The following is a 10696-nucleotide window of genomic DNA, read 5'->3' as shown; positions in this document are numbered from 1 at the left end:
ATGTTCTTAAGGTCAACTGTGATGCTAGTGTTCTCCCGAACTCTCTTGTAGCGGACTTTGGGTGTGTTATCCGTGATCGTTATGACACCTGGGTACTAGGTAGTTCGGGCCGTCTGCCCTTTGATTCAGTTTTCAGGAATGAGTTATTAGCAATCTGGAATGGTCTTATGATTGCGGGAGAAGTTGGTTATGAGTCCCTGATTTGTGAAATTGATTTTATGGAGGTGTATCTTTGACTAAATAATATTATCAACTATGTTGCAGGTGATAATATGGATATTATAGAGAAGATTATAGAGTTGTTAAGTAAAAACTGAGAGGTGTCATTCACTTGGGTTAGAAGAAAAGCTAATGTTACTGCAGATTGTCTAACTAAGATAGAGACTAAAAGTGTTTATTCTCATTCGGTGTGAATTCAGCCTAGTAATGAATTCAAGTAAATTTTATTGAAAGATTCTGCTGTGTAATTTTTTTATTTTGTATGTGTGTTTGTTTTTGTTTTTGTTACTAATACAAAAAATTATAAATGTCAAACTAAACACACTACTAAACTTTTAAAAGCCACGTATAAAATTTAAAAAATACAAAGACATAAAGTCTCGATTTTAAAGGGACAAACGGCTATCAAATTTCAGATGGCTTAATTGCGGTCTTGCGGAGGACAAAAGCGACATTTCAAGCTCTCCTTCCTCCTTTCCGAGACGAATTAAGCCAGGCTTTGAATTTCGAAACCTGAAAATAAAGTTGAGACGTTTCACTCCCAAAATATCCCAACCCCGTTAAGAAAAGTAGAAAACCTCTTCCTCACTCTCTCACTTACTCAATACAGCGCCATGACCGATTCAAATCCTCACATTCCCGACGAAACCCCCCAAAACCCTGACACCAAAACCCAACAAGAAGAAACTCCAACAAATTCCCAATCCCCCAAAACCCTAACCCTCGCCGATCAAGATCCCCAATCCCAATCACAAACCCTACCCGATCCCAACCCTACACAGCCATCTGAACACGAGGACACTGTAATGCAAGATCCGGTCCAGAAACCCGACGACCCGGAACCCGATGCTCATGCGGCAGTGACCGTTACCGCCGCCGCCGCAGCATTCCCTGGCTCCGGCCGGCGAGGGACTCCGAAGAGGAAGAAATTGGACGCGAAGCGAACCGCGCTGGAGAAGAAATGTCGCGAGAAGCTTCAGGTTCTTGTCGAAACCCTAAAACCAATTCCTTTCGCGCCCCCGAAAGCCCTTGACTTTTCGAGCCACCAGAGCCTCCTCCAGCGCCTTGGGCTCTGGGAGTTCGTGCACCTCGAGTACGACACCGTTGTCCGCAGCGATCTTCTTGCCCAGCTCATTGCCAGCTACGTCCCCACGTCGCGATGTAGCTATGTCAATGGGATTAGGATCAAGCTGAGTCGTGCCGATTTGGGCCGGGCCCTGAAGTTACCCAAGAAGAATGCTGGTTCTTCGGTTGCGGAGGGTAAGGAGGAGGGAGGGGAGACGGTGGACTTGGCAGAATCGATTGGGTTTATTGAGGAATTGGTGTCGAATTGGATGATGTTGCATGATGAGATGTTTATCATGACATCTGATGTTATGGGGCAACTGAATTTGATTAAGACAGGGAAGTTGGAGAAGGTTGATTGGGCAGGTTTGATTTGGTCCATGATGGAGAAGGAATTGAAGGCTCCACAGCTGACGGATTGTTACTATGCTTCGCATATGCAGCAGCTGATTAAGGCGCAGCACCAGGAGCTGCTGGAGGAGCCGGAAGCAGCACAGGAGGAGGAGGAGGAAGAGGAGGGAGAGGAGGTTGGAGGGAAGGATGATGGGGAAGAGGCTGAGGTTAAAGATGAGGAAGATGAGGAGGCAGCTGCCACAGCCACAGTCACAGAAAAAGTCACTGATGAAGCCACAGCCAAAGCCACAGCCACAACCACTGTGGAAGACGAAGTGGGTGAGAGTGGTGATGTGAAGATGAGTGGAGTTGATGAGGAGGGTGGCAGGGATGGTGAGTTGGAGGAGCACAACATTGAGTTGAGTCTTGGTCAAGATAATGTTGAAAGGGTTGAAGTAGGGAAGGATGTGGTTGGAGGGGTACAAATTATGGATTTTGATCAGCCCAAGGTGGAAGACTCTGGATTCTGGCTTATGGATCAGAAGAACAATGTGGAGGAGCCCTTCTTGCGGCCATGTCAGACTAGTGATGTAAAGGGTGACGAATGTGGTGAAGCGAAAGGTGTTGAAGGAGAAGAAGGGCAAGAACAGGAGGAGGAAGAGGAAGATGCAGAGGATGACGAGCATGATGGTGGGTTCAGTCTCTCACCCAAGTGTATTCCTATGGAGGGGATGCCTTCTGGGCCTGGGGGTCTTGTTCAGGCAATGTCTGCAGTGCAGATGCCTTTTACTTCTGGGATTGATCTTCGTGACAACCCTGTGGGAGATTTTCTGTCTCCCAGAGATGATCCTCATATGATATCTGGATCATCACTTTTTGGAAATGGTCACAAAAGGGAGCTTGACCTGGATAATCATAACTCTCACCATGCACTAAATGGCAGTAACAAGAGGCTAAGAGGTGATAGCCCGTGGAATTCTAAGCCTGCTGACTTTGAAACCTGCATGGAACATATAGAACATTGGATGGGGAAGGCTAGAATGATGTATGCAGCAAAAGAACAAGCATGTGATGAGTCTTTGACAAATCAGCAACTCTTGCTTAACGAACTACAGAAGCGAGATGAAATGATTGAGCAATATCATAAAGCAAAGATGGATGAGAGTCATAAGAGACAGGTAGAAATGTATCGTCTTGAGAAGGAGCTGTTTATGATGACAGGCCTTGTGGAGGGCTATAGAAAGGCCTTGAAGGAAACACAGAAGGCTTTTGCTGATTATAGAGCACGTTGTCCGCAAGCTGAAGAACCACTTTACAAGGATGTTCCTGGGTCTGGTGGCCTTGTTTTGAGTGTCATGGAACTGGAAAAGGAGCGCCTGAGAAAGGAAGAAGAAGAAAGGATTAAGTTGAGGGAGCTTTCGAGAGATTTTGAAAGGAAATTGAGGGAGATTGAAAGCACTTGGTTTGATAAACTGGAAGATTATGCTGGAAGTGTTGAATCCCTGGCTAACAGGTTGCAGGCTATTGAGGAGCAGGTTAAGCATTTGAAGGAAGTGAAAGCCAAATGTAATGTGGCAGCTCCTCCTGAATGTACTCCAACTGTTGAAGAACAAAAAGTTGAAGATCAAAATGTTGAAGAACAGAATGCTTTGTAAGATTTAAGTTTTCCATTAGCACGTGACCTAAATTCTGTTAACTACTAGTTCAATGCTGCAGATTGTTTATGTTTATAATGTACAAAGCTCTATTTTGAAACTGAATCCATCACCTAAGATAATTGTTACGCTAGAAATGTGTGAAATCAAGGTTATTTTCTCTACTTTGCCTATCTTAGCTGTTCTTGATTAGTTTTGGTATTCAACCTTTGTACTTTTTGCACATTGTGTATAGGTTAGAAGTTCTGAAGTTTGAGTTGGAAAGTAATCAAAGTATTATCTTTAGGAAGAAATGTTGTGCTAAAACAGCACTGACTATGTAAAAAGAGATTTTCTTTGATCTTTTGCATGATTAGTTAGCCAATTTTAATGCCTAACCCAAATCCTACGTAGCTGCACAATGTTGTTTTATGGTCTCCATGGCTGCACCCAACATTCCTCTAGTCCGATTTCAGGCTGCATACTTTGTGGATCATAGTCATTGTTTTTGAGTAGTAAACTACTGCTTCCTATTTATAAGTAAACAACATACTGCCTGTCAAAATAATGTCATCCAGTTTTGCATTATGCATCCATGTAGAAATTGCTGAAGATACTTTTGATTCTTTGGAAGATCTTTTCTTTGTTTGACGGTATCTTATCTACGTCGTTTCTAGAATACCGAAAGAAATTCTGATCTGATGCTTTAACCCCAGCTAAATTTAGGGGAGTTAGCATTGAAAATAGAACACTTAGTAATGGCACTTTCCTATGTGCACATCTGTGTGAATAACTGAATATTCATGTGTAACAACATTTCAGAAAAGCCAAGCCCTAAACACACAGTCTGCTAAATAGGTTTTCCGCAGTCAATGGAATATTTCTCCAGGACTGCACCTTTTTTCGACAGTGTCCCAAGCTGTTTTTGACAGTTTTGTTTTTACTATAGGAAGAAATTCCAAGCCTAGCTAAGTTCTTAATTACATGAATTGCTTTATTAAATTTAAGTGTTAATATATATATTTTTTCCTCTTCACTTTGGAGACTGATTGCTGAGGAGTTTATCATTTGATCATTTTATTATTTTGCATGCTTGTTTATTTTAGAGGTCCAAAATGAATTATTTGAATTCGTGAGTTTTCTCTCGCATACAATATGATTGATGAGTCATGTGAGATGTGACTTGAGGGCTACAAGCAGAGTGACATGGGGATATTGCTTTCAATACACTTTGAACCTCTGTTTGATGCATGTAAGAATGAATTTTCACGTTATATGAACCCTTGTGCTGACTTTCGGCTTGGCATGGCCAAAGAGTAAGCGTTGACCCGGAACAAGCCGTCCTGATGTCATATCAGTGATTTGTAAAGTTTGGCACGTGTGACGCTTCATTATTTTGGGAGGGGTTTGTTGACAACCAAGGCAATTATGGATAAAATTGTGGCGTAATCACTTGTATTGGTTTATAAAATTTACTAGTGTCTGTAAAGTTAAAATACATTGTAAAACCTTGAACCACAAGAAACTAGTACCGTGTCCAAAATTTTGTCATGCTGCTAAAATATTTGGAGTACTGTTTATAAATATGTTCCAAAGGTGACAAGTATTTGTGAATGGATACTAATGACCTTTACCGCACCTCAATTTTTCCTCTTTCTTTTCATTTGGGTGGAAGTTGGACTTGCTTTTAGCAGTTGTTCTATCCTTCTCTCTTTTCACCAACTTCTGGCGCTTTGTCCCTTGCTTGTAAACAAGAGGAGGAAATTTAATTAGATTAACATTGTAGCCTTGGAGGCCTGGAAGTTTGGTTAATGAGCTCGTGCCACGGGTTGCACTAGCAGATATCATGGTAGACATTAGAGTGCTTAAAAATCTTGTTGGAGTCAATTTGATTTTCTATTTGGAAAACTCAAATCATAGCTTGGATAAAAAATTAGGATTAGCTTTAGGAAACATTTAATTTGCAATAATATAGGTTAGAAAATTTATAGGAAGACATTCAATTCATAGTTTGGGCAAAAAGGAAAGCAACATTTTGACAAAGAGAGGAAGGGGGTTGTGGCTCTAAAGAACAGAATAGAGAGGGTCTTGGCTTAGAATCGTAATGATGACGCCGTTGTGGTAGCGACGTGGTGGCTGCACTGGGTAAAGATCAGAATAGAGAGGGTTGTGCTAAAGATGATAAAGAAAGAGGTATGGCTGCACTGGGTATTGCTGAGGTGGTGGTGTATGCGGGTGGTTATGGCAAAGAAAAGAATGGACGTGTTGGCCTGTTGGGTGTCGGTGAAGTCACAAAGAACATGTACAGGGGTCTTTACCGGAAAAAAGAAAAAAAAAACCCCTTAAAATTCAAAATTTAGATTGATATGGAGGAGATGCATTGTTGTCCACTCTACTAATAATCATTTTGGAGAAGGCTAAATTCAGTTAGGGGAAGAAGTAGCTAAATTATAAGGTCGCATCTAATATGTTGAATATTTGTTTCAATAAAAATATTTATTTTGGGTAACAAAATGACCAGAGTCCAAATATGATGTTCAAATTCCAAGTACTCAATAAATAACTATTTTTCTTTTTATTTTTATTTATAGAAAATAAAACTAAAAAAAATTATTCTAGGAAAAGATATTGCCCTAATATTAGCAGAAAATTGAAGAGAAATCACTCTAAGAAGTGAATCATAAACAATTAAGTAGAGAATTGGGATGCATCCATGCAAGTTTAACTTATCTGTTTGCACATCCATTTCTTTACCTGAACACATGATTAACAAAGTCCGGATCGCTGCTACAAGAGGAAAAGCTGCATGAGAGTTGGAAAACAGTTTTGGAAAAACTCTAAAGCTATTATAGATTTTGTTTCTACTTATATGTTGATATATCCTCATTGAGAAACAATAAAGTAGTCAAAGTGATTGATAAATTATCCAAATTCACACTAAAGGCTGCGAGAAAACTACCATGGTGATCTCGGAGGATGCCACTGCAAGCCGTCGTTCCCAAGCTATTAATAGATCCATCTGTGTTGATCTTTATCCAATGATCCGGTGGAGGACGCCAAAAAATATGAGTAATAGATAATTCAGCCACTTGAACTTTACTCTTACTCTAACATTTCCATCGACAACTCATATTATATTCTTTGGCCAAACTCAAGTTTCGATGGAGGCACGAATTCAGATTGTAGCTCAATTTCTCAAAAATCTGGCAGTTATGCTGGTATCAAATGTTGCAACAGGCTATAGCAAAGAATATGGGCGACAGAACCTCGTTGAAGTTTCGAGTAGCTTCCTTCAGATTGTTATCAATCCATTCTAGGAGCTATGAACTCCAAAACAATCGAAAGATAGTGCTAATCCATTATTGCTAGCTAGCCATAGAAAGGACCTCACCCTTTAGAGACATTGGAGCTTCCACACTAGCTTAAAGATTTTACAACTTCTCCATTCATCATAACTAATAAAAGCCTCATATGCAGATTTGCAACTAAATAATTCAGAGGGTTTTGGAAACCAAACAATGCAATCCACAAATTTAAATTGAGGAGCTTTCAAGGATTAAATAAGATTCAAGATATTTCGGGAGAAGATTTAGCTTAGAAACTCTTAGTTCCAATTCCAATGGTAGTAGAGACATCCACTACTATTAGATTCAGTGTCCACAAAATTTAATAGGTTCTTTACGTAAGGGACCCAATGATTATTTCAAAGAAAAAATCCAGTTTAAAAAAAATGAATGTTTCTCTTCTTGGACTAGTCTGATGGCTTATTCTTAAAACCGTGCAAATCATCGAGATATTTATGTCGAAACAGTTTCTACATTGACAACTTTCAGAAACTATATAAAAATATATAGAAATAACCATTCTATTTGGTTATAGAGAATATGTTAACTTGAAACAATGTAAATAGCCACTTTGGAACCTCGGTTAAAAACTTCACCATGTACAACAACAATAATTGATTCAACTGAATATTTACACTTCCATTTTTTCTTTTAAATCTTTCCAATCAATGTGTCAAATTAAGATAATTACATAACCATGGAAAACAGTAATTATAATAATGTAAAGTACAAACAAAACTCAAAGAGGAGCCAACAACACTTCACTGACATACCCTCCTTTCATCCATCCCAACACAAACCCACCACCACTACTCTCTGTTTTCCAACTTGGAATTGAAAAACACCAAAAATAATTAAATTACCCAAAACAAAATAAAATAAAAAATAATCAAAGACAATAACAAATACATTTAAAAACAAGTAAAAAAAAACTGAAAGAATCTCCGACATATACCTCCCACCTTTCTCTCTGTTTGATGCCACTAGTGCACATGTGTTTCCCTGTATTCCAATCATGCATCTTTGAGTGGTCCCATTTTTTATTTTTTATTTTTCTCTCTTTTAAAAGTAAAACACATCACGTGACTCCTCAGCTTTGATAGCAAAAGCTTACCACCACCATCACCAACATGGCCTCACCACTCATAAATTGTGATACTCTAATGAAAATTTTATAATTGTATTTATATAAAAAAAATTTAACTCTTAAATAATAAATTATAAGATTAAATTTTAATATATTATAAAAATATATGACCAAATAAATGAAATCACATTATTATACAAAATATTTTTATAAAAAAATATTTTTAATATCTTCATTTAAATACCTCCCAAATCATAAATCATCATAATTATGTTATATGATATATAATGTGAGCCCCTTCTCAATTCTCTCATTTTTCTTTCTTTCTTTCCCATCAATTAAGTTACCCTAATAAAAATTCTCACCACCCTCACTACCCAACAGTACGTGACACCATTCAATTCAATTACATCACAATAAGTCACAATTTTTTTCCTCTTTTTTTTTCCCTTTAAATTTCAATAATTTCACCTCATTTTTTTCTTTCTTTTTCGGTACTATTATTCCTTCCTCTTTGAATAAAATAAAAGAAAGAAAGAAACAAAGAATCACTCACACTATACACTAGCTATACCTAGCTACCCTTGATCAATGTAGTACTAATAATAGGGTGAGAGTCTTGTATTGGGTAGGGTTTTTTTTCCACTTTTTTATTATTATTATTTTTTATTCAAACATTGATAAGCTGTTCCTTTTCATTATTCTGAGTATCACAACGTGGTCTGGTTGAAGATGGAGATATTGAAGGTGACACTGTGGCTGAAGCAATTTCCATATTCTTCTTCACGTTTAATTGGTGATACACTTGCCTTAGTCTCTCTATCTCCCTTTTCAGTGCTTCTTGGTGAGCTACATTTTTATGTAATAAATTAATGAGATTATATAATTAATTAATTTCAAGCTTTGTTAAGAAGAAAAAATATATATTGGCATACATATTCTTAAAAAAAAAATTTTGAAATCAGCAATTTTTAATATTTTTAGTAATCGATAATATTTACCAAGAATATAACATTGCTCTATTCTTAAAAGCATACTCTACAATGTATATTTTTAAAATATCTACAATTATTACTCTCTTTTTTCTTCTTAATTTTCTTATGCACAAGTCATACTACCTATGAGACAAGGGCACGTGATATGGCACACTGATTTAAAACATGAGTGGCAATGTGGCATGCAAATCACTTTTAACTATAAGTAATACAACTGTTTAATTTGGTTTCATAATTGACATGTTTATCCCTTATAAAGTCACTAAATAATATTTAATTTTTCAATCATGTTAAATATATATTCTATTAAATTATTAAAATTAATTATTAATATAAAATATATATTAAAAATAAATTAATTTATATATGTATTTATATATAATATATATTTATAAAATAAATTAATTAGTGATTAATTTTTAGTATTTATATATTATTTTTGACAAACTCAAATACATTTTTATTTTTAATAAATTTTTATTACTCTAAAATTTTTTAAACGAATTAATCCCTCTTAATAAGAGGGATTAATTTGTCGTGCAGAAATACAAAATTAAAGAAAAATATATTGCCCCTAAAATTTCTCTATTTAGCAAACATTTCTCTAATTCTCCATTCTCCATTACTTTTTTTTTTATCAAAGATAAAAGACTCGAACCCGCAACCTCTTAATTGAATATGAAAAGACTATGACATTTGAGCTATTACTTATTGGCCTTTCCCATTACTTATTAGTTAACCAACTTCAGTTTTTATTCCATTTATTTCTAGTTTATCATGGTCTTAGACTGTTTAAATTAAACAAGATTGCAAGATTCTCTTATTTACATGCTTAACTCGTGTTTTATATTTATCTAATTGTTGTCCTGAAGCTAATACACACTATAAGCCGATGGATAGAAATGTACATGCACATGCATCTCTAATTATTGATAGAGAGACGATGTTCGAATTCTGTATACTTCACACATGGTGGTCCAATAAAATTATATATGTAAAACTAAAATTACCTCTATAAAACTGGTCCCTAGCTTTTCCACTTTTGGAAGATGCAAAAGTAACCCTCAACAATAGAAAATAATAACTAAGAGCAATTAATTATTCTTATCCCCCAACCTTAGCTCCTAAGTACCAATTAGTCAATAGTTTAAGCATTAATTACGTAGAGAAATGAATAAACAATAGTAGTATAGCATCTTAGAGGATACTATGAACGTAAACTAAAAGAGAATACGTAAAGCAATTACCATCTTTGAAGATCTTGTCCTGTGCCAAAGCTGCGATTCTTTGCTTGAGAGCACTGTTATCAACATTTAGAAGCAAACGTTGGTGATCCAAAAATGCCACCCGCGGTGATAATACTGAAACTTCCGCCTTCATTCGTAATTAAACACCAATATAATTATTATTGTAACAAATTAATCTATGATGATATGTACCAAAAGAATTACAATGATGATGGAATTAAATTTTTAACGTACCTGTAATGAAGTTACGCTGCGCTCAAGCTCTGATATGTATTGCAGCTTCCTCACTCTTGATCTTTGTGCTGATTGTCTATTAGCCAAAATCCTGTTCGTATTAAAAAAAATAATTAAATCAAGATTAGAATCAGAGGAAATTAAATTAACAAATAATAATAATGTACTTAATTAGTTTCTAACAAGGTACATTATTATGAACAGTAATTAATAGTCCATATTAAACACTAACTAATAACACATTATCCATTTGCAGCTTTATTTAATTAAAGCCATGAAAGAATAGAATTGTGATATTTACCTTTTTACCCTCTTGGGGTCTGTAATTTTTTCACTGGAATTTGTAGTAGCAGCATTTGCATTGGAGTTATTATTGTTATTCTTACTGCTATCATCATCATTATCCAGAGCTTTATTGTTGCATTGGCTTTCATCTTCATCGGATTCTACCTTCACTTGTTGCTGATCATGATCATGATCATGATGATCATCATCCTTATTGATCTCTTTGTTGTTTGTGTCTCTCTCATTATCGTTG

General features: G+C 36.1%; 2 protein-coding genes across 2 annotated transcripts in view; one reads left to right on the top strand and one right to left on the bottom strand.

Annotated features, from left to right (window-relative positions):
* LOC107629792 lies at positions 834 to 3445 on the top strand. Its single transcript, XM_016332680.2, has one exon. The coding sequence runs from the start codon at positions 834 to 836 to the stop codon at positions 3270 to 3272; it is 2439 nt and encodes an 812-aa protein (XP_016188166.1). The 3' UTR covers positions 3273 to 3445.
* Positions 7267 to 10696, bottom strand: part of LOC107629794 (basic leucine zipper 61-like) — a 4580-nt gene continuing 1150 nt past the window's right edge. Inside the window, exons 2-5 of the mRNA XM_016332682.2 lie at positions 10460 to 10692; positions 10159 to 10249; positions 9925 to 10051; positions 7267 to 8531 (exon numbers count right to left, since the gene is read on the bottom strand). Coding sequence (XP_016188168.1) covers positions 8353 to 8531; positions 9925 to 10051; positions 10159 to 10249; positions 10460 to 10692 — 630 coding nt within the window. The 3' untranslated portion in view covers positions 7267 to 8352. The remainder of the gene's footprint in view (positions 8532 to 9924; positions 10052 to 10158; positions 10250 to 10459; positions 10693 to 10696) is intronic.

Source organism: Arachis ipaensis, chromosome B03 (genome assembly GCF_000816755.2).
Source record: "Arachis ipaensis cultivar K30076 chromosome B03, Araip1.1, whole genome shotgun sequence".
In the NCBI taxonomy this organism is placed as follows: Eukaryota; Viridiplantae; Streptophyta; class Magnoliopsida; order Fabales; family Fabaceae; genus Arachis; species Arachis ipaensis.
The sequence above is the reverse complement of the archived record's forward strand: the minus strand, read 5'-3'. Positions and strand labels throughout refer to the sequence as shown.

Excerpts from the sequence above, each read along its gene's own strand:
- LOC107629792 (XM_016332680.2), top strand. The coding sequence starts at position 834 with ATGACCGATTCAAATCCTCACATTCCCGACGAAACCCCCCAAAACCCT.